This window comes from Rhinatrema bivittatum, chromosome 4 (assembly GCF_901001135.1).
Source record: "Rhinatrema bivittatum chromosome 4, aRhiBiv1.1, whole genome shotgun sequence".
Taxonomy (NCBI): domain Eukaryota; kingdom Metazoa; phylum Chordata; class Amphibia; order Gymnophiona; family Rhinatrematidae; genus Rhinatrema; species Rhinatrema bivittatum.
Window position 1 is genome coordinate 380,032,997 of NC_042618.1, and position 27,890 is coordinate 380,060,886.

Consider the following 27,890-nt stretch of genomic DNA (forward strand, 5'->3'; position numbering starts at 1 on the left):
AGATATGGCAGACACCATTCCTTTTAAATTGGAAACAGAACAGGACTCACGACAACACACTTTAGAAGTCCTGCAGTTTGTGGATCCACCCAAACATGTTTTGGCCATCCCAATACACGAGGTGCTCTTAGCATCCATCCACAGTGTCATCTGTAAACAAAAGGGTGGATTCATCTTACTTGGTACAATCAGCTCCAGGGTACCAAAAGGCACAACTACCACATCAATCTGTGGTAGTTGAATCTGCCCAGAAAAAGTCGAAAAGAATCCGCCCTCATTCCTCCACCCCACCTGGCAAGGATCATCGCTTCCTTGATTCTTTGGGAAGAAAGATCTATCAATCTTTAATGCTAAATTCCAGAATCTCTGCATACCAGCTGTACATGACACAGTATCAGAGAAATTTATGGAAGCAGATGGAGGAAATTACAAAATCTTTACCTGAACAGCTTCAAGAACCTGCACAAGCCATTATACATAAAGGCCTGGAAGCAGGTAAACATGAAGTAAGAGCGGCCTATGACAGTTTCGACACTGCCTCCAGGACTGCAGCTGTAGGCATTGCGGCACGCAGGTATGCATGGCTCAAGGCCTCTGACCTCAGGCCTGAGGTCCAAGAAAAACTTGTTGATCTTCCATGCAAGGGAGACAACCTATTTGGGGAAAAAGCTCAAGAGGCTGTCCAACAACTGAAGGATCACACAGAGACTTTACGTCAACTGTCCCAAATGCCTCAGGATCCTTCCACACAGCCTCCTCGCAGACTTCCCCGCAGAGAAACAAGGAGGCCTTACTATAGGCCACGCAGATACTACTCCCAAACATCTAGGGGTAGATCCACTAGGCCTCAACAGCAACGTGCCCAAACTAGACAACCCAGGGCACCCCGTACTCAACCTCCACCTCAGACAGGCCCTGTGACTGGGTTTTGAGATACTGCCCAGAGAACAAGCCACTCCTTCAAACCCTCACACACAACTTCCAGTGGGTGGAAGAGTATCCCACTTTTACACACACTGGCAAACAATAACAACAGACCAATGGGTGCTCTCTATAGTAAAACAAGGTTACAAACTCAATTTCCTATCAATTCCACCAGAATTTCCACCGAGAGCCTTCCCACAACAGGAATCTCAACTAATTCCTCTACAAGCAGAATTATCCACCCTTCTGAAAATCAGGGCAATACAGTTCGTACCCCAATCTCAGAAGGGAAGAGGATTCTACTCCCGTTACTTCCTCATTCCAAAGAAAACAGGAGGCCTACGCCCCATCCTAGACCTAAGAAATCTCAACAAATTTCTAAAGAAAGAAAAATTCAGGATGGTTTCTCTAGGTACTATGCTTCCTCTTCTTCAAGAGGGAGATTGGCTTTGTTCTCTGGATCTTCAGGATGCTTGTACTCACATCCCAATATACCCTCCTCATCGCAAGTACCTGCGCTTCATAGTGGGTCATCAACACTTCCAATACAGAGTCCTTCCTTTTGGACTCGCCTCTGCACCCAGAGTATTCACAAAATGTCTAGCAGTAATAGCAGCACATCTACGCAAACAAGGTGCTCATGTATTCCCATACCTAGACGACTGGCTCATCAGAAGTCAATCTCTACAAGGAGCTCTCGATTCTCTAAATCAAACAATTACAACATTGCATTCCGTGGGATTCCTGATCAATTATCAAAAATCTCATCTCACACCAGTACAACTGCTTCAATTCATAGGAGCAGAATTGAACACCAACCTGGCAAGAGCTTTTCTACCAGAAGACAGGGCAGAAACAATCTCACTGCTAGCAAGGTGGCTCAGATCACAAACACAAGCAACAGCTCACCAGTTTCTCACTTTACTGGGCCACATGGCCTCTAAAGTTCACGTCACACCCATGGCACGTCTAGCCATGAGAATAACACAATGGACTTTAAGATCACAATGGATCCAAGCCATTCAGCCATTACATACTCAAATCCAAGTAACCCACCAACTACGTTCTTCTCTATTATGGTGGGTGAACAAGGACAATTTGCGCAAGGGCCTACCCTTTCAACCACAAGTTCCACAAATAACTGTAACTACAGATGCATCCACCTTGGGTTGGGGAGCTTACATAGACAATCTCCAAACACAAGGAACTTGGACAAAGCTCGAAGCAACATTTCAAATCAATTTCCTGGAACTTCAAGCTATACGTTATGCTCTACATGCCTTCAAGGACTGTCTTATGAACAAGACTGTTCTGATCCAAACAGACAACACAGTAGCCATGTGGTACATAAACAAACAAGGAGGGACAGGCTCGTACCTCCTTTGTCAAGAAGCAGCTCAGATATGGGGTTGGGCCTTGAACAACTCTGTTTCTCAAGGCCACTTATCTGGCAGGCATTCACAATGTAGTGGCGGACAGACTCAGTCGTCAATTCCAACCACACGAATGGTCACTGGATCCCTCAGTAGTGACCAGGATATTTCAACGTTGGGGACAACCAACAGTAGACCTCTTTGCATCACATCTGAATCACAAGGTGGACAACTACTGTTTCCTATACAACCTGAACAACAGGCCAGCCAAGGACGCATTTGCTCGCCCCTGGAACTCAGGCCTACTCTATGCGTATCCTCCAATACCGCTCATAATCAAAACTCTAGTGAAGCTACAACAGGACAAGGGAACCATGATACTCATAGCCCCACATTGGCCTCGACAAGTATGGTTTCCCACACTTCTAGATCTCTCAGTCAGGGATCCCATTCGCCTAGGAGTAGCTCCCACTCTCATAACTCAGGATCAGGGTCGGTTGCGCCATCCCAACCTTCAATCCCTATCCCTGACAGCATGGATGTTGAAAGCTTAATCTTACAACCACTCAATCTTTCATCCAATATATCCCAAGTGCTTATAGCTTCACGTAAACCTTCCACACGGAAGAACTATGCTTCCAAATGGAAGAGGTTCACTTTGTGGTGCAAGCAAAACAACATCAATCCTTTCACTTGCCCTACAAATTCTTTACTAGACTACTTGTACCATCTTTCAGAATCTGGTCTACAGCTTTCATCTGTGAGAGTACATTTAAGTGCAATTTCAGCTTACCATAATCAGGTAGCAGATGCACCTATCTCTACACAACCTCTTGTCAGCAGATTTATGAGAGGTTTAACTCACCTCAAACCACCAATTAGACATCCAGTCACACAATGGGATCTAAATTTGGTTTTATCAAGACTCATGCGTTCTCCTTTTGAACCCATAGACTCCAGTGATCTAAAATTTCTTACATGGAAGACTATCTTCCTCATAGCCATCACATCAGCTAGAAGGGTTAGTGAGTTACAAGCACTTGTCACATATGAACCTTACACTAAGTTCTTACATGACAGAGTGGTTCTCCATACTCATCCAAAATTCCTACCCAAGATAGTCACGGATTTCCACTTAAACCAATCCATAGTTCTACCCACCTTCTTTCCAAGGCCTCACTCTCACCAAGGAGAAAGGGCCTTACATACCTTGGATTGCAAGCGTGCTCTGTCTTTCTACTTAAACTGCACTGCAGTCCACAGGCAATCCAATCAACTCTTTGTTTCCTATGACCCAAACAAACCAGGTAAAGCAGTGGGTAAACATACTCTATCCAACTGGCTAGCAGATTGCATACAATTTTGCTATGAACAAGCAGGCCTTCCTCTCCAAGGGCGAGTAAAAGCACACTCAGTAAGAGCAATGTCAACTTCAGTAGCGCACTATCGTTCAGTGCCAATACTTGACATATGTAAAGCAGCAACATGGACTTCTCTTCACACGTTTGCAGCTCATTACTGCTTGGACAAGCAAGGAAGACAGGATTCAAACTATGGACAATCTGTCTTAAAGAACTTGTTTCCAGTTTAAACCCAACTCCTACCACATCCATCCTGCTGTGATCTTTGGCTGACTCATTTCCATCAACAAGACAGCAAGTTTGCTTCACTACAAATGACTCAGCCTCTAGCTTGCTAATCACCCATATGTGAGGACTACCATCCTGCTTGTCCTGGGATAAAGCAAAATTGCTTACCTTGTAATAGGTGTTATCCCAGGACAGCAGGATGTAGTCCTCACAGAACCCACCCACCACCCCACGGAGTTGGGCCTCATACCTTTATTATTTTATTTTTGCTAACGTTTTTTGCTACATACGAGACTGAAGAGAGACACCTGTGGCAGAGAATATCATAGCATGCTGGGCATGCTCAGTGCCCTCACAGGGCCAGTCAAAAGTTTCTAGAAACTTTGACAGAAAGCTTTCCCGCCTTAGGGCTCCGTCAGTGACATCACCCATATGTGAGGACTACATCCTGCTGTCCTGGGATAACACCTATTACAAGGTAAGCAATTTTGCTTTTTGACTGGACTACGGGCAATCTCCCGTCCTTTTCGGGAGTAGCTTTGGTACAGCCCGCTTGTTCTGGATCCACCTGTCTAAATGCTAAGAAATGAGAAATGACTACTTACCTGATAATTTCCTTTTCTTTAGTATAGACAGGTGGATCCACCTTCCTGCCCTTGGCTGCCGGCAGGTTGTGCTATTGTCCTCCTGTGTGGCTGCGTGTTTCTGGGGGTTACTGGTACTTGTTAATCCAGTCCCTAGACTAGTGTTCATACATTCTTTGCCTGAGCTCAGTGTTTCCTGTTGACTGAATGCTGGAATGGTTATCTGTTATTAATCGAGTTTTGTTAGTCTGTCCACAGTTGGCTTTTGCAGAGAATACTGGCGGGCTGATATCACTGTAGAGATATATACATATATACTGTGATATCAGCTTTGCTCCATCTCCATTTGCTGGAAAGGGTGCATAATCCACTTGTTCTGGATCCACCTGTCTATACTAAAGAAAAGGAAATTATCAGGTAAGTAGTAATTTCTCAAAAGTGCAAGTACAAATATATTTTTGCTTTGAAATTTGCCATGGATTTCGAATGCATGCCATCTCTTGCACCTGCTTTTGCTGTAAGTAAATTTTTACTTGAAAATTGTGCACAAATGAATACATTTTCAAAGGAGTTATGCATGAAAAAATAGCATATACTTGCGTAAATAATCTGTATTTGCATATAATGCTATTTTAGAAACGTTGAAAGTATGCAAGCAACATAGGGGGGTCATTTTCCAAAGCGATCACACACGAAAAGTCTCTTTTCGCCTGCGATCACTAAATCAGGGCAGAGTCCACTCCGGAAGGAGACTCTGCCCCTGATGGCGAAAAGGTAAGGGCCCTTTTCGCTGTCACTAGCGCGCCCAATACCACCACCTTTTTTTGATGGCGCTATTGGGTACGAAAGCCGGCAGCGATTGCACCGCAGAGGTGCAATCGCTGCCGGCTTTCGCAGGCCCGCCCCCCGCTTCGCTCCCCCGTTACCGCACGATTCAGGAAGCCGCGGAAGCTTAGAAAATCTAGGCCATAGTAATGGCGGCAGAAAAAGACCAAACGGTCCATCCATTCAGCCCAGCAAGATTCCTATGATAGTAACTGCCACTCTGCAAAGGTTACCCCCATGATTCTGTTAAGGGTAGTAACTGCCAGTCCTTGAAGGTTACCCCCAAGCCTTATATTAAGAGTAGTAATAGTATTTTCAGTTTTGCATACATATTTACCTGCACAAAAAAGTGACAGTCTAGGGGCGTTCCTGGGTGGAGCTAAGAGGTACGTGCAAAAATTGCTGTTTTATAAGAGATTTACATGAATACATAGGGCAGCTTATTCACACAAATACACCTACTAATTATCTAATGCGATTGATATTACTTGTCTGTTGTCTACTGTTTTTGGGGAGAGGTCTGGGTGTACTGGGGAGTTCAGGATACAGTATTAGGAGAGACTGTGAATTGGAGATGGACTGAGTAAACTGGCAGAGGTATCAGTAAATTGGTGATTTCAAGTACGCATGCATATTTTAAAATATACCTGTCTCTGCATATAAATCTGGGTTTTACATGTACATGTTTTATTTTTCATGCATAAAATATACACGTATATATTTATAAAATAGGTAGAAAAAGTATGTGCTTTCAATACATGCAAATATTTGTGCGCTGAACTACAAGGTATTTTATAAAACTGTTTAGCAGTCTACTGTACAGTTTTTATAAAATATAGGATAAATCTCTGCACGTCCACTTGTGCATATAAACCCAGCAACATAATTAAGTTTGTAAGTTATCCTCAGAGATTTGAATATATCATCTATGTGCATATGTTTACTTCCCTGACCTAAACATGCCCCCAAGAGCTCTTCCTTTCAGTGTGGCTAGAAGTCTGTGTGTTGTGGAGCACTGTACTTGCTTTCAGTCGCATTGAGGGAAAGCATTTTTTAGACAGCTGATTAACACAGGTATAATGCTTTGAAAATTGTCCTCTAAAAGTACACATTCTAGACTAGGACCATACAGGTATTGTTTACAGCTGTGAATATCACAGAGAAAGCAAGCTGTTAGAAAAAGTATCTTTGTATCAAGAAACATACCTCACTAATATTAAAGTATTATTTCAGGGACTCCTCCAGAAGCAGAAAGAACTAGAGACGGGATTAATTCCAGATGTTGAAAACCAAGAAGAGATTTTATTTCACCATCTTAATAGATGATTGCATTTTCAAAGCAAAGAAAAAATACTTGATCTTCAACCTTGAACTATTAAAATTATAGCACTTTATGCTTGTTCCTATGGTAAGTCTGGAACTGTTCACAGACCAGATGTAGCATTATGTACATCATTTTTTAAAAGTGTGTGCAGATTACATCTCTGAAATCAAGACTGGTTTTTCTCATGATTAAACTGTCTTCTAATTTCCATTTTGTGCTAGTAAGTAATTTGAATTCATGAAGTGGATCCTGATTTGAAAACTTTTATTTCTTGTGTTGGATTCCCATGCATTATGAGTTGCTGCTATGTTTAAAATTGAAATGCATTTTTATTATCTGTGTTTGTTTTGAGTAGTACTATGCCAATTGTTTTGCTGACATGGATGTTTTGTAGACTTTTTAACTTTAAATTAAACTTTTTATTTTTGTTTTTAAAATAAAATGTGAAAGAATGCATTTTTGTTTAAAAGCTTCATAATTATTGTATTCCATTTCACTATTTAACCAGCTTTCTCCCAGGACAAGCAGGATGGTAGTCCTCACATGTGGATGACGTCACTGGACGGAGCCCTGTCACGGAAAACTTTTCTGTCAAAGTTTCTAGAAAGTTTTGACTTTCAGTGCACTCAGTGTGCTGTACACTCAGTCTACTGTACAGTAGACTGAGTGCACTGAACATGCCCAGCATGCCATTATCCCTGTGTCCACAGGGGTCTCCCTTCAGTCTTCTTTTTTCCGCACTGCAGTTAGCATCGGTTTCAGGAGCTCTGAGAAATTTCTCACAACTTTTCCACACGGAAACACTTGAAGTTTTACTTCACAAATAATTTTTCCCTACATGGGTCTCCCTTTGCGTACATTTCATCGATGCTCGGTGAGTACTATGCCCTGTGTTTTGGTCGGTTTCTATCACCTCACTAACGGTTTCCCCTAGCTTACCATCCGAACTGTGGCCTTCTCTCTCCCTATGTTTTCATCCTCGGTCAGCCCCACAATATCTGCGAGTGTCCTTCCTGCAATCCTCCTCCAGGTTCTTCGGGGCTAGAGGGATAGGGACGTCACAGTTACCATTGCTGCCAGGGCCGCCGCCGATGCCATCGATACCCTCATCAATTCCATCGGAGCCTCTATCGATTCCTTCGATACCCCATCCATGCCGTCAATGACTTTTTTGATACTGTCTATGCTCCCATTGATGTCGTGTCTGCCTCCATTGATGCCATCAATACCTGCATCGTTTCCATCCATGCATCAGTCGATGCAATCAAATCCCATGTCCATTCCATCGATGCCCACGTTGATCTTACCCATGCCATCGATGGCCATCCATTTCATCAATGCCACATCAATTCCATTGATCCTTCCGTCAATGCCATCAGTGCTTCACCCATGCCATCGATGCCTTCATCGATGCCCTCGATGCCGCCTTCAATGCCGCCATCGATACCGTTACTTCTACCAAAGCACTTAATCAATACCCTTGAGTAAACAATAAGCGCTCCATACTCTGTTCTAAACCAGAGCACCATGTATTTCTTAGGTGATAAACAGTACCAGGAGCAATACTGGCACAGTGACATCTGACATAGCAAGGGCATCCTTATTGGCGCTGGGGAATGACTGGGCTGAGCACCATAAGCATCACCTTACTCGGTGTTGGAGAATGACCGGGCTGAGCACCATACGCATCACCTTGTATGTAGTATTATGCACTGACTTTCTGAGGTACCTCATTTCTGCTGTATTCCTGAATACTAGTTTCTAGACAAAGAAAGAAGAGCACCCTGAATACGTGCTGGAAAGCAATGAGCCGACACCCCAGACCCTTTAGTTGATTGGCCTAATACATACTCAAATCATATGTACCGCACTTATCTAAAACTATACCCTAAATATGCTCTGATTGGTCAGTATGAAGGGTTTATAATGTTATGCACACTGCTGGAGGAGCTGAGTAGCTGAGTGTTAACACGATTGCTGTAAAAACCTGTGCTACTCCAGGAACAAATTACTTCCTCTTTTTTTGTTCCTCCCCCTTTGTCTTTGTCTCTCTCTAATAAAAAGTTTGGTTTCAGATTACCTGCTGCCTGCAGTCTCATTACTCGAATCAACATTTTGGTAGCAGAGGATGGCTTTTTGCCTGCAGCAGTGATTTGAATCTCCCTGACTGAACAGACCAGATGACGATCTTCACGGGAACTCACGCTCGGGCAGATAAGCGGTCCAGACGCACATTGCGAGCACTCGGATTGGAATGTCTCAGGGACGTCATCTCGAGAGACGTTGCCCAAGACTCGGATAGATCGTTCGGCTGGGACCTCATCACGAGTATAATTGTTAAACCTTCGGGTTGGTTCCCTCAAAGGGGGGGGGGCCACTACGGAAGGTAAGCTGCCTGGGGTAGCTACACTGTTTTTTGTTTTTGTTTAAGCAGGCTGTCTCAGTCATGTTGCTTGAAGCCCCACAGTCGCCATTAACTGAAACGGAGGTACACACCGGACGTACAGCTCGGTGAGATATTCGTCCAGGTAAGAACACGCTCTCTTTCTTATAAGGGAGAGCTATCAAATTTTACTATATTTACCCATTGGTAAATTGTTATTATGTCTAAGTTCTGGTCAGGAAAGTTAGAAGGTACAAAAGATGCTGTAGAGATCAGCCCGACATGCCCGTTAGAACGTGTTATCTCTTTGCACAAGCCAGATGAGAAGTTAATTTACCTCTGGTTTGTTATGACTCGAGTATATTTAGAAAAGGAGCTTGAGTCTAATCAGTCACTTCCCCCATACACTGTTGTAAGTGACCCACAATATACTCGACGGTGTTTAATGCAGAGTACAAAGCCATCACCTTTAGAGGAAACAGTTACTGCAGTGGGGTATCCATATTTAGTCCCAATTGCACCCCTGGAGAAGGAACCCCAATTGAGTCCCACGGCACCTACTGATATGCCGATGTCTGGGACTGTTAAGGTAGAAGGGACTTTACACTGTGTCCCCGTTGGAGAGAGTATTACCCCAAAGGAGAGACATAAACCTACTGAGGTAGAAAGGAGAGCACCTCCTGCTGGATCAGGTTCGTGCAGCCCTGCCTCTATCCTATCACATCCTGCAGATTCCTTGGACCCCACGCTTCTTCTGTCCCAAACCTCCTCACTTCCTCACCCTACCCGTGATCCCACACTCCCTAGTCCCAAACCCCCAGTCGCCCCGAAGCCCACGTCTAGTCCCCCTCTGTCCTCACCCATTTTTAACTCTGAACTGATTGAGCATGTGGCTCAACGCTGTCCCTGTATCACCCTAGAGGAAACCCCAAACTCAGAGGATGCCCTAGATACAGAAGTGAAAATAGATGGAGTGTTTATGGCCACCAACGCCATTCATGCTCCAGCAGATAATGTTGCAAGAGGGGTCCCTCCGCCCCCTCTTTCACCGACTCCTGAGCAATTTAAAAAAGCCCCAATCCGTTGCATGGTTGGACACTTACTTTAAGCCCACAAATGAGAGCCTATTCCCTGGAAGGATTCCTGATCACAAATGACTTTAATACAGCCTTTAGAGCCATAAGCAATAACCCTGGCATTTCGTTGTTACAGCATTAACCCCGACAGCAGTGGAACTTGGGCAAGCCACTGTGTAAACTTACATTAAAGATATTTTGTATTGCTTGTTATGCTGTAAAAGCCGTCTTCCCTTTCCCCCTTCTTTCTGTGATACCCCCAGTTCCTAAGTTTCTAAAAAAAAACAACCCAGTATTTGTCTATCTATCCTGCGGTACCGTTTTCTCTCTTACCTTTTTCTCACATCTTAATTAAGGTGATCACCATGCGCTTGCGTTCTTATAATCTTCATTTGTTGCTTCTTCTATGTTTTGCTTTCAGTAAACGTTTCCAGAGATGGATGGCAAATCGCAGGCATTGTTTTGTGTGACTTGTTTTGTTTGAAGTTATTGACAAAAGCATTTCCTGGTGTTAGTGCTTAAAAACTCTAATGACACTGGTAATTAAGGGGTTAATTGAGCAGAATCTTAAAAAAAAAAAAAAAAGAGGAAGAAGGAGTGGTTGAATCAGCGTGTGGGTGAATGCAGTGAAGCGCTTCCTTCAGGGCAGGTGAATGGAAAGAAAGAAAAGAAAAAAAAATTAGGTTTCATTTTTTTAAACAAATAGAGGATACCTATTGAAGGCATGTGTATGTGAATGAAGATGAAGTGTGGCATGATTATGCTAATTAGATTGTTTTGAAAGTACAAAGAGACATTGAAAAAAGTTATGATTCTTTAACGTGCAATTATTGGTGGAGGTTGTTCACTAACCATTACAGTGTTCACTAACCATTACATTTCAGGCAACCTCACAAGCTCTTTCTTGCAACTCCGAATTGATTGGTATTCCACATTGAATTTCAGCTCAGTGTGCTGCTGACTGAATTTATTCTCCAAGATTAAAATCTAAAATTGGTATTATTCCACAAAGCAGCTTGTGATAGCACCTCCTAGTGGATGCATGATATCATTCTTTTTATTACTTCTTTGTATGCTAGCTTTTATTTTTCAGGTCAACAGCCTTCCTGTCATGAAAGAATTAAGGCCGATATTTTATTTTTCTAAGTTTTTTCAGTTTTATTTTCTTTTTCAATGTTTAAACAGAATTCTGGTTTTTGTTTTTCTAGCATTTCCTAGGCACTTTTCAAACACCTTTTTGGTTTACTTTTACTTTTATTTTCATTTTTTAGCTCAAAATATGTGTTAACTGTTGTCTGTCTTTATGTTATGAAGGCATCGTATGAATATTTGTGAAATAAATGGATATGTGTCTGTCTTGTGAAACATTTGATCTATGTAATGTCTGCCGTACCTGAATTGTCTGTGGTTCTGTTTATTACATTTGACTTCTGCTGCATCAATTTGAATTTGTGTTGCTCCATTACACACACACATATGTTCCATAAACACACATATTTAACTTAGGCCTTGATTAGCGAAAGATTAATACAACCTACTGAATAAAATGAATATACCATTGATTGTCAGCATTCAGAGCACGTCTTGGTGAGCCAGCCTATCATTATTTCATTATACGACCTGAGTTATCTACTCATTTGGCCTGATTTCTTCTTTGTTTTAATGTTTCATTATTCTTTACCCTGCTGCAATTTTCTTGATCATATGAATCAATGTACCTTGATCTGCCATGCGATAATTGATTGTTATATGTATCTAGTTTTTATGCCTTGTTGCAAGTGCCATGATTTAGATTTCCTAAATCAATGCTATAATTTGAGATCATGCAATTTTTACACTTGTAGCAATTTCCAGTCCTAAAATTTCTATTATGTGATTGCTTGAAATGTTCTTCTATATCTATAACCTAGTTTGTTTACATTTGGGATTCCAGAGGGGAATATATAATTTTTCCTTATTTCTGGTTTTTTATTCTACTATATTTCTTCCTTTTCCTGTGCAAAGACTCACACTGATGGTTTAGCAACCCTACGAAATACATTATTTGTTTTAGACCACATAGCATGCTAAAGACTTTCTCACAGAGTCAGCTGTCACTTGTTTCTATGATTATCCCCAATTACACTCAGCCACACCACCGATCTAAGAGGGGTATTAGCCTAGCTTCCCCAGAAGCACCCGAAGATGAAGCAGTACAACTAGCCTTCAACTTCATTAACAACATATACCCTTTGACCAAAACTCATTTAGATGTCTTCTCATCCACAGCTGGGTCACCTCTTGGACAGGTGACTGCCACAGTTGAATTAAGAATGTCCATATAGCGATTGCTTTCACTGCTACATGCTGTTGTCATAGACCTATATAGCGCCATCAATACCCTGCAGGACCAGCATGCATGGTATTGATGGTGCTATAAAAGTCCAATGATGTATTGGACTTTTGCTATGCCTTTGTCTACCATGCATATGCCTCTGCCTTTGACGATTTGGATCTTGCATCGCTGCAGCCATGCCCAGGATGCCCGGGCTGAAAATTATGGTCAACTCTTCATCTGCAGTGCAAGATCAAGTAACTATTATCTGTCAGCGCTTAATGATGGACATGCATGAGTTTCCCCATGAATCAGATGGGTAGGGGAAAACTGGGCTTAGCCGAGGATGGGTAAGATTTCTTCACCTAAGGCTAGCTTAGGATGTAAGGGACAACCTAAGACAGGCAGCCACGGCCCTGCCCATATGTGAAGAGTTTCTAGGCATAACCCTTCAAGAGGGGGATGTATGTAATATTAGGCACTGACTTTCTGAGGCACCTCATTTCTGCTGTATTCCTGAATACTAGTTTCTAGACAAAGAAAGAAGAGCACCCTGAATATGTGCTGGAATGCAATGAGCCGACACCCCAGACCCTTTAGTTGATTGGCCTAATACATACTCAAATCATATGTACCGCACTTATCTAAAACAACACCCTGAATATGCTCTGATTGGTCAGTATAAAGGGTTTATAATGCTATGCACACTGCTGGAGGAGCTGAGTAGCTTAGTGTTAACACGATTGCTGTAAAAACATGTGCTACTCCAGGAACAAATTACTTCCTCATTCTTTGTTCCTCCCCCTTTGTCTTTCTCTAATAAAAAGTTTGGTTTCAGATTACCTGCTGCCTGCAGTCTCATTACTCGAATTAACAACCTTACTCGGTGCTGGAGAATGACCAGGCTGAGCGCCTGTTATGGTTTTGAGGTGTTGGAGTGGATTCTTGGGTACTGTGGTGATAGACATGCCCATGGGGAGGAGCCCCATAAGGAGCCGCAGTACTAGGCTAGACTATACACGCAAACACAGAGAATTTGTATTTATTATACAGCTCAGTGGTACTGCCCAGGAGGGGCAGCAGTGAGGTAACTTAGTGGAAGCAGTCCAGGAGTCCTTAGCAGAGGAGACCAGTCCCACACTCGAGTAGATGGTAGGCAGCGCAGGGTAGTAGAGGGAAGTCGCGGATGCAGTCTCTGAGCGCTGAAGCTGGAGGTGAGACAGACTGATAAGGTTAGTTAGTCACTGAAGTAGATAGCTGTATTGATGAAGATCCTGGCAGGCAGAAGTAGATCAGTAAGGCACCAGAATAGGAAGAGCAGGCCCTCGAGGAGCAAGTACCCGATGTCCTAGATTGGTACCTGCAAGAGAGCATAAAGGCCCCCGAGGAGCAGGAACCCAGGTTAGCGATGAATTACCCCAAAGGGCAGAGAGAAGGCTTCCTGCAGCAGCTAGGAAGTGGCAGAGCAGCTTAGACTGGAGGCATTCCAATCCTTGCTAACTCGGGCCTGAATTTATCAAAATGCAATAAGTATCGCATGCAATAGCAAAAGGGGCATGTTTTATGCTAATATACAGTTTATCACAATTTGCACTAATTACCTATGCGAAGAGCTAAGTTAGCACAAATTGAGATAAGTAACAGATCTGTTGAATTTCCTGCATTCAACCACTGGGGGGCCATTGTTAATGGTCCGGGGGGGGGGGGGGGGGGGGGAGAGAGAGAGACTGAGACTAGCCATAGTGTCCTCTCCCTAGAAAGGTATTTGTATCCCTATGATAGACCCACCTAGTAACTCGAGGTGAGGTTTAGGTATTAGTGTAGGGTGTTAGGGACCACTTTGACATTCAATGTGAGACGTACGAACAGAACAGTGGTCTCTTGTGAAGATTTGATGGCCTTCGGGGTGAGGAAACTCACCCAAAGATGAGATTTGGGCAATGTTCTCTCCACCTAGCTTGATGTTACCCAGATAGAGAGTCCATCTCTCTCTCTCTCTGCTTTAGATACACTCAAACAGGCTTTTCATGAGACATCGTACAATGCGATAACAACTTACCACCCGGTAACGCAAGCTATCGCACGGCTTAACGCTATTGAAAAAGGTGTAGTTAAAATTGGCGTTAAGTCTGTGCGATAGCATTTCGCAGACTGGCAAACCCAGCCCACTCCCCGCCCCTAACTCCTCCTCTTTTTCAAATTTGCATCGCACCATACAATATAGTGCTTTTGCATGCGGTAAGGGCCTATCGCATGCGTTAATGGGGCTTTTCGCATGCGATAAGGTGTTTCACATGCGTTAAGGGCTTAACGCATTTTGATAAATGACCCCCTCAGTTTGTTAGCAAATGAAGGGCAGGCTAAATACCCGGATGTCGTGATGTCACTCAGAGGGGATGCTCCCGAGGTTCCTGCCATGACATGGATAAAGATGTGGGTGGCGTGCACACGTGCACCCTAGGAGGCCCTCAGGAAATCATGGTGAACGTCGTTGCCGTTCCAGGGATGCCAGAGAGAGCGGCATGAAGACACAGCAGCAGCCATCTTCCCAAGGCTTGAGAGAGAAGGAAGAAAGGTGAGGTACAGAGGTCGAAGCCATCTGAGACCGACGGACGCAACAGTATCCCCCTTCAAAGGGCCCCCTCCAGACGCCTTACCGGTCTTGGTTTTTGAGGATGCGATCGAAATTGACGAAGCATCTCTTTGTCCATGATATTAGCCAATGGTTCCTAAGAGTTTTCTTCTGGTCCGTATTCCTCCCATGACAGGAGATATTCCCAAACTCTGCCTCTCTTTCTTACATCAAGGATGGCATCGACCTTGTACTCGATGTCTTCTTCTGCATCAACAGGAGTAGGTTCAGGTGTCTTGGTGGAAAACTCGCTAAGAACAAGCAGATTCAGCAGCAAAACATGGAATGCATTATGAATCTTCATAGCTGGAGGAAGTTTCAGACTATAGGTGAGTGAGCCCAATCGTCAGAGAATAGGAAAGGGTCCAACAAAGCATGGAGCAAATTGAGCAGATGGAAGCTTGAGTCTCAGATGTTTGGTAGACAGCCAGACTTTATCACCAGGCTGGAATTCAGGAGCCTTGCTTTGGTGAGTGTCATAGCCTTTCTTTGCTCTTAGTCCTGCTTTTTGGAGCATCTCTTTGTCTCTTTCCAGAGCTGCTGTATATCTTTGGCAGTAGATTGATCTGCCGGGGACAACACAGAAAGTGGAAGTGATAAAAGTGGTAATGGTTGTCGTCTGTAGACCACTTCAAAAGGTGTAGATCCAGTAGATGATGCTGGATGCGAATTGATGGTGAATTCAGCCCCGGGCAACAGTTCAGCCCAGTCATTCGGCCGTGTACCGACAGAGGCGCAGAGTTCTATTCATTATGTCAGTTTGGCTATTCGACTGAGGATGATACGCAGAGGTGAAGTCAAGTGTGATGTTGAATTTCTTACTCAAGACTTTCCAGAACTTAGCTGTAAATTGAGCTCCTCTGTCAAAAACAATGGGGCAGATTTTAAAAGGCCTGCGCACGTAAATCCTTCCGGATTTACGCACGCAGGGCCCTCACGTGCCGGTGCGCCTATAGCCCCGGGATGCGCTTAAGTCCCGGGGCTTTCGAAAAGGGGCGGGAGGGGGCGTGTCCAGGGGCGTTCCCGAAACGACGCGGCGTTTCAGGGGTGTGCTGCGGCGTTTCGGGGGCGTGCCCAGAGGCGTGGCACCGGCCCGGGGGCGTGGTCGAGGCCTCTGGACCAGCCCCCGGGACCGGAGGTCGGAGCGGGGCTGCCGGCCGGCGCGCACAATAACTTTGCCGACAAAGGGGGGGGGGGTTTAGATAGGGCCGGGGGGGGGGGGGTTATTAGGTAGGGGAAGGGAGGGGAAGGTGGGAGGAGGGCGAAGGAAAGTCATTTGGTAAAATTTCAAAAGTACGCTGGATTTTATAAGATACGCGCGTAGCCACGCGTATCTTATAAAATCTGGGGTCGGTGCGCACAAGGGGGTGCACATTTGTGCAACCTGCGCACGCCGAGCCCAGCGCGCTGCCTGTTCCCTCCGAGGCCGCTCCGATTTCGGAGCGGCCTCGGAGGGAACCCCCTTGTGCGCGCCGACCCCAGATTTTATAAGATACGCGTGGCTACGCGCGTATCTTATAAAATCCAGCGTACTTTTGTTCGCGCCTGGTGCGCGAACAAAAGTACGCGATCGCGTATTTTTTAAAGATCTACCCCAATGTGTTTAGGCATGCCATGTAGGCGAAAGATGTGACTGATGAATAGCTTAGCAAGTTCCATGGCTGAAGGCAAGCCAGGGAGAGCCACGAAGTGAGCCATCTTCAAAAATTGATCCACTGAAACCCAGATGGTATTGTTACCTCCAGAAAGTGGCAAGTCCACCATAAAGTCTGTGGCAATGTGGGTCCAGGGCTCATCTGGTACTGGTACCAATATATTGTTCATTAAGCAACAAAGGATCTTTTTGGAGGTATGGAATTTCTATATTCAAAGACAGGACCCAAAAAACAAATCGGAAGCTGATCCAGTTATCTGTATAGCAGTGAGGAAAACAGAGATCGGTGTATATAAAATGTGTATATAAAAGACATCTACTAGGAGACCAATAAAAATTTATCATTGGATGAAGTTTAGTAGAAAATGGACTCGTGCTGGAGTGTTCCGGAGTGGCTCTCCATGAATGTGAAGCTGTTGGATAGATGAACCTGATATGGAATGGCTCTTCATCACTAACTTGGTTCTTCTTAGCATAAAAGGACTTCTATGACAAAGAAACAATGTTATTGTATTGCATATGAGTAATATATATCTTTTATAATGTTATTATCAGTGCAGCTCTACAGCTATACACTGTTAATTTGGCTATCGGATTTATATCTTGGAGTTGTATGCGTTGGTGAGACTTATGTGATAGCTTTGTGGGGGTGGGAGATTAGGAGAACGGGATTTTAAGGATAGGTTCCTGGGGAAAATGGGTGTGATGATCCTAATGTTTATTGTATGTGGCTGATATGTGTTATTCACAATTTTAATAAAAATATTTTTTTAAAAGTTGAAATTTTACCAAATGACTGCTAGCATGGCTTAATGGTGAGGTGAAAGAGGCAATTAAAGTGAAAAGAGCATGTTTCAAAAAGTGGAAAGCAGATCCAAATGAGAAAAATAGGAAAGAACAAAAGCATTAGCAAGTTTATTTATTTATTTATTTATGAACTTTTATATACCAACATTCATAGGACATAGCATGCTGGTTTACAATTAACTGTAAAAGATTGGAAATTACAATGAACGAGGAGAGGGGCGCAGAGGAGAAAAGGGGAAGGGGGCAGGGAGAAAAGACTAGGGGGAAAAGAAAGGAACGAAGTTAAGGAGCAAGACGGAGAAAAACCATATTAGAAGGCTAACATCACATCACAAAATGTGTACAAATTATAACTGGATTGAACATATACAAAAGTACCGTGGTGAATTCTGGTGTGACCAGGGGTAGGCTACACTTGGGGGACAGGGGAGGCAAAGAGGCTAGAGGGCAGGCAAAGGTGGATCAGGGTAGGGAATTTGGCTAGGTTTGGTCTGCATCAGGGTAGGCCTGCTTGAAGAGCCATGTCTTGATTCCTTTTTTAAACTTGTGTAAGAATGGCTCTAGATGGAGATTAGTGGGTAGGATATTCCAGAGGGAGGGGCCAGCAATAGAGAAGGCTCTTTATCCCAGGACAAGCAGGATGCTAGTCCTCACATATGGGTGACATCACTGAACGGAGCCCAGGCGGGAAAGCTTTCTGTCAAAGTTTCTAGAAACTTTTGACTGGCCCTGTGAGGCCACTGAGCATGCTATGATATTCTCTGCCACAGGTGTCTCTCTTCAATCTTCACTTTTCCGCGCTGCCGTTCGCTCCGCGGACCGATAGCCCTACCGTTTGGGAATCTCTCTTTTGACTGAAAAGTCATTTCTCAATATATTCTCTGTCACAGGAAAAATCTCTACCTCGCCAGCTGGTGAGTACTGTCTTTAAAAAATTTTCAGCCGAAAATTTTTCACACACACACACACACACAAGTTCGTTTCATCGACGGCCCTCGATCGAAAATGGCGACCGGTTTCAAAAAATGCCCGGTCTGCAACCGAAATATGTCTATCACCGATCCGCATTTGGAATGTGTACTGTGCCTCGGGGAACAACACTATGTCAGTAAATGCACCAAATGTGCAGAGATGACTGTCAAGGGATGAAATGCCAGGCAAGAGAAGATGGAACACTTCCATCTTCTCTTGCCTGGCATTTCTTTTCTCTTCAGCTAATCCCTTCTCCCTCAAAAGCACCGAGGTCGTCTCCGGCTGGAGCAAGAAAAAGAGTTTTACTGAAAAAACCGCGTACGGATGGATCCGGTGATCGTTCATCCTCGCCATCGTCTGTGATCTCCACAAAGTCGGCAGAACGTTCAAAAACCAAACATCGCCATCGATCATCGTCCGCATCGCTGTCCCAGGACGAGTCGATCCCGAAGCGGCCTAAACATCAAGATACGTCGGTGGTTAGGCCTTCGCCGTCACCAATACCTACGACGTCATCGATAGACATCGCGGCACCGCCACCGTATACACCATCGGTGTCTTCACTCATACCACAGCCAGAATTGTCTACACTTATTAGACAAGCTGTTTTACAAGCTCTACAGGAGCAACAAGTTCCGACAGGCCTGTCGATGCCAACCTCCGGGTCGATGCCGATACCCTCAGTATCGATGCCGATGCCTCCAGCATCGATGCCGATGACTCTGACATCGATGCCGATACCTTCACCGTCAGTATCGATGCCGATGTTTTTCCCTTCAACATCGATGCCGGTGATAACACCGATGACAACAATATCTTTCCTTCCAAGATCCTCGACGGGTTTCATAACCACCACACCAAGGCTCCAAACACAATCTACATCGATGTTATCTCAAATTCCATCGATGATTCCAACAACAGCATCCCTGCCACCACCTGATCAACCACTAGAAATACAAGATGAGGCATTTTACCGTTGCCTCCTACAAAGGTACCAGAATATCATCGACAATTTACCACCTATCACCCCAAGAACAACATCTGCTGAAATTTTCATCAATGATCCTCAACCTGGACCTTCAGGGCTTCATGTCCCACCAGCACCAGTAACTCAGACAACTTACAGGGAAGATTCAGAAGACTCCTGGGTTGACGAACCCTCTCAATTTTCCTCAGAGGAGTTCATGTCCAATCCTCCTTCTCCTGACCGAAGAAAGAAGTCACCCCCAGAAGATCTTTCCTTCTCATCATTCATACAAACTATGTCTGATTCCATTCCATTTAAGTTGACTGCTGAGGAGGACACAAGAGCACAAACTCTTGAAGTATTACAGTTTCTGGATCCACCCAAACAGGTATTAGCAGTACCTGTACATGAAGTCTTACTGGATCTTCAGAAGAGAATCTGGGAACACCCAGCTTCTATCCCTGCAGTAAACAAAAGAGTGGAAACCACCTACATAGTTCAACCAGCTCCAGGGTACCACAAACAACAATTGCCCCATCAGTCTGTCATTGTGGAATCAGCGCAGAAAAAAATCTAAACGCGTGCGCCCACATTCCTCCATCCCACCAGGCAGGGAGCACAGGTTCCTAGACACAATGGGTAAGAAGATCTACCAGAGTTCCATGCTGAGCACAAAAATCTCTGCATATCAGCTCTATATAACTCAACACCAGAGAAATCTCTGGAAAGAGATGGAACAATTCATCACTTCCTTACCCACTCAATTCCAAGAGCCTGCTCAAGCAATTATATCAAAAGGTCTTGAGGCAGGAAAACACGAAGTAAGAGCAGTGTATGATAACTTTGAAACTGCTTCAAGAACAGCAGCAGCAGGAATCACTGCTCATCGGTGGGCCTGGCTCAAGGCATCTGACCTCAGGCTTGAGGTCCAAGATAAGCTTGTTGACCTTCCCTGTCTTGGGGACAATCTCTTTGGAGATAAAATTCAAGAGGCTGTACAACAACTCAAAGATCACACTGAGACCCTTAAACAACTGTCTCAAACCCCTCAAGAACCTGCTAATCAACCTTCTCGTCGTCCTCCACGAAGGGATGTAAGACGGTCTTATTACAGGCCACGCAGATATTACCAACAAACAAATAGGGGTAGATCTACCAGACCAACACAATGATCCCAAGCCAGACAACCCAGGCCTGCCCGTCCACAACCTCCTGCGCAGACAGGGCCTGCAACAGGCTTTTGAGGACTCCACCAGAGAACAGATTCAACCTTGCAATCCCAAGCCAAATCTTCCAGTGGGAGGCAGAATATCCCTTTTTCACACAAATTGGCAAACCATAACCTCAGATCAATGGGTTCTTTCCATAGTCGCCCGAGGTTACAAACTAAATTTCACTTCCATTCCTCCAGAATGTCCACCAACATACTGCCAACAACAAAACTCTCAACTTCATCAATTACAAACAGAATTATCCACCCTTCTGAGATCCAAGGCCATTCAACCAGTGCCCCGGACACAGAAGGGCAGAGGATTCTACTCCAGATATTTCCTCATTCCAAAGAAAACCGGAGGTCTACGTCCTATCCTAGACCTCAGAAATCTCAACAAATTTCTAAGGAAAGAAAAATTCAGAATGGTTTCTCTAGGCACCATGCTTCCACTTCTTCAAGCAAGGGATTGGCTTTGTTCTCTGGATCTTAAAGATGCTTATGCTCACATTCCAATTTACCCTCCTCATCGCAAATTCCTGCACTTCACAGTAGGCCATCAACATTTCCAATACACATTTCTACCATTTGGACTGGCGTCTGCTCCCAGAGTCTTCACGAAATGTCTAGCAGTCATAGCAGGACACTTGCACAAGGAAGGTGTCCATGTTTTTCCATATCTAGATGACTGGCTCATAAAGAGTCCATCTCAAAAAGGAGCAATAACTTCTCTCAACCGCACAATTGCTCTACTTCACTCCATGGGGTTTCTCATCAATTATCAAAAATCCCATCTCACTCCAACTCATCTACTTCAATTCATAGGAGCGAAGTTGAACACAAACCTAGCAAAGGCCGTTCTACCTACAGAATGAGCAGAGGCCCTCATTCTACTAGCAAAGTCCATTTCCTTAAGGACACAAACCACAGCTCATCAGTTTCTGATACTGCTAGGTCACATGGCCTCCACAGTTCATGTTACTCCTATGGCAAGGCTAGCCATGAGAGTTACCCAATGGACTTTAAGGTCACAATGGATCCAAGTCATTCAACCACTCCACTATCCAATTCAAGTGACGAACCAACTAAGATCATCTCTACTTTGGTGGACCAACAAGGACAACCTGAGCAAAGGCCTACCCTTCCAACAACCAGTCCCAGAGATTACTTTAACTACAGATGCATCCACCTTAGGATGGGGAGCTCATGTAAACAATCTCCACACTCAAGGGACTTGGACAAAACTCGAAGCAACATTTCAAATCAATTTTCTGGAACTTCGAGCTATACGTTATGCACTGCATGCATTCCAGGACTGCCTTTCACACAAGACTGTTCTCATCCAAACAGACAACACAGTTGCCATGTGGTACATCAACAAGCAGGGAGGTACGGGCTCATATCTCCTTTGTCAAGAAGCAGCACAGATTTGGGGGTGGGCCTTGAATCACTCAATGTTCCTAAGAGCCACTTATTTGCAGGCATACACAATATAGTGGCGGATCGAGTCAGTCGTCAATTCCAACCACACGAATGGTCCCTGGATCCTGCAGTAGCAACCAGGATATTTCAACGTTGGGGTCAACCAACAATAGACCTCTTTGCGTCACATCTGAATCACAAAGTGGACAAGTTCTGTTCGCTACACAAACAGAACAATCAGCCTGCCAAGGACGCCTTTGCTTGCCCTTGGAACTCAGGCCTACTATACGCGTATCCTCCAATACCGCTCATAACCCAAACTCTAGTGAAGCTACAACAAGACAAAGGGACCATGATACTCATAGCCCCACGTTGGCACCGACAAGTATGGTTTCCCATACTACTAGACCTCTCAGTCAGGGATCCAATTCATCTGGGAGTAGCTCCCACTCTCATAACTCAGGATCAGGGCCAGGTTGTGCCATCCCAACCTTCAGTCCCTATCCCTGACAGCATGGATGTTGAAAGCTTGATATTACAACCACTCAATCTATCATCCCATATATCTCAAGTGCTTATAGCTTCAAGTAAACCTTCCACACGAAAAAACTATTCTTCTAAATGGAGGAGATTCACTTTGTGGTGCTCAGCAAAAGATATAAATCCTTTCACTTGCCCCACAACTTCTCTACTGGATTACTTATACCATCTTTCGGACTCTGGTCTCCAGACTTCATCTGTAAGAGTACATTTAAGTGCAATTTCTGCTTACCATAACAAGATAGGAGTTGCACCTATATCCACACATCCTCTCGTAAGTAGATTTAAGAGAGGTCTAACTCACCTTAAACCACCAATTCGAAAACCCGTCCCAAGCTGGGACCTGAATTTGGTACTAACAAGACTCATACGCTCGCCTTTGGAACCCATAGATTCTTGTGATTTAAAATTCCTCACATGGAAGACTGTCTTCCTCATAGCCATTACTTCAGCTAGAAGGGTTAGTGAGTTACAAGCACTTGTCACCTACAAACCTTATACAAAGTTCCTACATGACAGAGTGGTTCTCCGTACCCATCCAAAATTCCTTCCCAAGATAGTTACGGAATTCCACTTGAACCAATCAATAAATTTACCCACATTCTTTCCAAGACCTCATGCCCATCCAGGGGAAACAGCCTTACACACCCTGGACTGTAAGTGTACACTCGCTTTCTACTTAAACCGTACTTCAGTCCATAGGAAATCCACTCAGCTTTTTGTTTCTTATGATCCAAACAAACCGGGTAAAGCAGTGGGTAAACATACCCTATCCAATTGGATAGCAAATTGCATAGAGTTCTGCTATGAACAAGCAGGCCTTCGTCTCCAAGAGCGAGTAAAGGCTCATTCAGTAAGAGCAATGTCAACATCAGTAGCACATTTTCGTTCAGTGCCAATCTTAGACATATGCAAAGCAGCAACATGGAGTTCTCTTCACACTTTTGGAGTTCACTACTGCTTGGACAAAAAAGGAAGACAGGTTTCAGCCTATGGACAATCTGTCTTAAAGAACTTGTTTCCAGCTTAATCCCAACTCCTTCTACATCCAATGTTCTGTGATCTTCGGCTGACTCATTCAACAACAATACCTCACTGTTGCCTCAATACAACATGACTCAGCCTCTAGCTCGCTATTCACCCATATGTGAGGACTAGCATCCTGCTTGTCCTGGGATAAAGCAAAATTGCTTACCTTGTAATAGGTGTTATCCCAGGACAGCAGGATGTAGTCCTCACAGAACCCACCCGCCACCCCGCGGAGTTGGGCCTCAGACCTTTATTATTTTATTTTTGCTAACGCTTTATGCTATATACCAGACTGAAAAGAGACACCTGTGGCAGAGAATATCATAGCTGGGCATGCTCAGTGGCCTCACAGGGCCAGTCAAAAGTTTGTAGAAACTTTGACAGAAAGTTTTCCCGCCTGGGCTCCGTTCAGTGACGTCACCCATATGTGAGGACTACATCCTGCTGTCCTGGGATAACACCTATTACAAGGTAAGCAATTTTGCTTTCTCTAGTAAGGGCAAGGTGGGCAGTTTTGAGGGACGGGGTGTGCAGGGCGCCTGCGAGAGAGGTTCTGGTAGGGCAGTTAGAGGAGTGGAATCGTGGCATTTCCTCAAGCCAGGGGAGATTGTGTTTATACAAAGTATTGTGTAATATGGTAAGAGTTTTGTATTGGATATGGAAGGGAATGGGCAGCCAGTGCAGATCCTTTAAGATAGGGGTGATCTAGTCCCTTTTACGGGTGTTGGTTATGATCCTAGCCATGGCGTTCTGCAGGATCCGGAGGGGTTTAATGGTGGAGTAAGGGAAGCCCAAGAGGAGGGAGTTGCAGTAGTCCAGTTTAGATAGGATGATCGTTTGCAGTACTAAACGAAAATCCTGAGCATGGAGGAGGGGTTTGAGTTTCTTAAGGATGTGTAGTTTGTAGATTTATTTATTTATTTATTTGATTTAAAAAAAAAAGATAAATCTATTTATTTATTTTTATAATTTTTATATGCCGGCAATCGTATGTATATCATGCTGGCTTACATCGAACATTGTTAACAGTGAATGAAGAAAGTTACATGGAATTTAAAAAGAAACTTTCCATAGAAGTAAAAAATGTTTTCAAGTACATTCAAGGCAAAACATCTGTAAGGGAGTCATAAAGAAATAAGACTTGCCATACTGGATCAGACCAAAGGTCCATCAAGCCCAGTATTCTGTTTCCAACAGTTACCAATCTAGGTCACACGTATCTGGCAGGATCCGACGGGGTAGATAGATTCCAAGCCTCTTATCCCAAGAATAAGCAGTGGATGTCTGCAAATCTACCTTAATAATGAATAATGGACTTTTCCTCCAAGAACTTGTTCAAAGTTTTTTTTTTGTTTTTGTTTTTTTTAATAGTATGTTTATTGGGTTTTATCGCAAGAAATACAAATAAGTAATATACTGAATACAGTACTGCTGTGTAACTCAAAATAACAATACATTCAGAAAGCCATGGACAATATACAACACCTCAAATCTTGCTTCTTATTTCCCCCTTCCCTCACTATTTCAAATTACCTTTAACACCCCCCCCCCCTTCAAGGAAACAACATGGATAGAAGATATCAGAGGGTGGACCAGACTATTCGAATCTCTCTGCTCTGGCCATGTTACTGGATTATAATAGTATTGTTTTCTTCACCATTAGAGATAAATAAGAACATAAGAAATTGCCATGCTGGGTCAGACCAAGGGTCCATCAAGCCCAGCATCCTGTTTCCAACAGAGGCCAAACCAGACCACAAGAACCTGGCAATTACCCAAACACTAATGCAATTAATGCACTAATGCTATTGATGCAATTAATAGCAGTGGCTATTGCTTAATGGGGTACATTTTAAAAGACAGCGCGCGCACACGCGTGCTTTTGTTCGCACATCAGGCGCAAACAAAAGTACGCTGGATTTTATAAGATATGCGTGTAGCCATGCGTATCTTATAAAATCCGGGGTCGGCGTGTGCAAGGGGGTGCACATTTGTGCAACTTGCGCACGCCGAGCCCTGCGTGCGCTGCCCATTCCCTCTGAGGCCGCTCTGAAATCGGAGTGGCCTCAGAGGGAACTTTCCTTCCCCCCCCTGCACCTTCCCCCCCCCCACCACCACCACCACCTTTATCCGAAAAGTTACTACTGCCTCCAGGCAGTAGTAACTTATGAACTACTCACTAACTGCTGTGCCAGCTTACTGTGTTGGCGCTGGACTTGAGTCTGCCTGGCTGGCGGTTATAATTTATAAATCACTCAGTATCAGTAGTGCTATTAAGGGATAGTGGCTGGCTAGTGGTGGGCTACTAGCCACGCCAGTGAGCCACTAGTCAGATTACTAGTCACACAGTGACATGTCACTGACTGACGAAATCAGTCACTAACTAACTATATCCTTCTTTATATCTTATCTATTAGGTGCTGCTATCAGTACACTGCTGTGCCAGCATACTTGTTGATACTGGACTGGACTTGCAGCTTGACTGAGCCTGGCTGGTGGGCCAGTGGCCACTGGTTATAAAATTACCTATACAGTGCTAGTATAATTAAATTCCTGTTCTCTGGGGCTGCTATAATATTACCTGCTAAAGCCATAAAGTTTTAAAATGTTTGGTGGTAACAAGAAGAGTACTACTGGAAAGAGAAGTCCAGTCCCTAGAAAAAAAAAACTGCGATTTGATAAGAATGATACCCCTTCTAATGCAGCTAATGTAGAAGTGCAAGGTAACTTGCAGGACAAGGAAGGAGCAAACTCAGGAAAATGTGAAGGAAAGGTGAAAGTCAAATCTGTGCAGCTGCAGCACACTTTATTGTTAGATGAAGTGCTAGAGAAAGTCTTGAATAAAGAATCAGAGGACTCTGAGGAGGAGGATGACGATGTTGATGATGATCAGGGTTTTTGGCGTATTAAAAATTCTGAGGAGGAGGAGGAGAAGAAAACCACCAATGACAATGTATTATCAGATGGTAGTATTAGTAATGATGATGGTAGTCCGATTGCAAAAACCACTGTCAGTGCCAGTATCCTCCCTATTCCTAAACCAGTTGAACATCGGCAAGTTAATACAACAACAATTTCTTCTGCTACTTCTTGTAATACTACTACTAGTACTACTACTATGACAATGACAAGAAATGTCTAGCCTAGAGTAAGGGACAGTAGAAAAACATCTAAGGTTTGGAATCATTTTAATGTTTGGCTGATTGGAGATGCGCTGAATGTATCCATTGTAAAAGGATGGTGAGCCGTGGAAGAAGTTTTGGACATCTTACTACCACCAACATGAAATATCACCTTGAAAGAGAACATAGAGCACTGTTGCTTGCAGAAGAAGATGCAGGGAAGCCACATAAGGAAATTAGTTCAGAAGATTGTGTGTATGTGAAGCAGAAGCAGTCTCCTCCTTCTCCTCTTCCCCGGCAGCAGCGGCAAGCTACTATTGAGCAGATGGAGTGGTGTCCTTCAATTTCACAGACTAGGAAGCAAGTAATATCCAAAGTGTTGACATGACAAATTGCTGTAATGATTGCCGAGGATGATCAGCCACTGCAGATTGTAGAGAATGGTGGATTTAAGAAGCTGATGCATCTTGTAGCCCCTGACTACAAAATTCCTTCAAGAACTACATTTACCCGTCAGGTGATTCCTTCCCTGTACTCACAATGTCGTGCTGAAATGCAGATTGTGATTGCAAGGGCAAAGGGAAGTAGCATACATCTCACCACTGATGTTTGGACTAGTATGAATGCAATGCATGCATATTTGTCTCTAACAGCATATTGGTGGCAGCTGGATGAGGCATTAACTGACAGCACAAGAAGCAGTGGCAGTAGCACCAGCAGCTCCAAAAACCTTTCTCCAGGATACCGGTGGGCTTTACTGCATGCTCAAGTGCTAGACAAGAGACATACTTCTGAAAATATCTTACAGACAATTCAGGGGATGATGGAAGGATGGAAAGGGCTACTTAGAAGCAGTGATATGGAATGTTTAAATGGCTATGTTATTACTGACAATGGTTCCAATATGATTAAGGCTCTGGCTGATGGTGGATTCAAGGGCATCCGATGCTTTGCAGATACACCGCACCTGGTAGTGAGGGATGCTTTGGGGCTAAGTGGCAAGGAACTGCAAGGTGCTGAAGTCAAGTCCTGAAGCGGTTGATTGAAAAGTGTCGCAAAATAGCTGGGCATTTCAATCACAGTGTGAAAAGTGGGAAGGAACTCAGAGAAAAACAAATAGCAGTTAGGGCACCATTGCATAAC

The 27,890-nt window shown here is 44.0% G+C and overlaps 1 protein-coding gene across 1 annotated transcript in view; it reads left to right on the top strand.

Moving 5' to 3' along the window:
- LOC115091074 (coiled-coil domain-containing protein 66-like) overlaps positions 1-7,075 on the top strand; it is a 75,909-nt gene extending 68,834 nt beyond the window's left edge. Inside the window, exon 4 of the mRNA XM_029600916.1 lies at positions 6,529-7,075. Coding sequence (XP_029456776.1) covers positions 6,529-6,621 — 93 coding nt within the window. The 3' untranslated portion in view covers positions 6,622-7,075. The remainder of the gene's footprint in view (positions 1-6,528) is intronic.
- Positions 7,076-27,890: the final 20,815 nt, after the last annotated feature.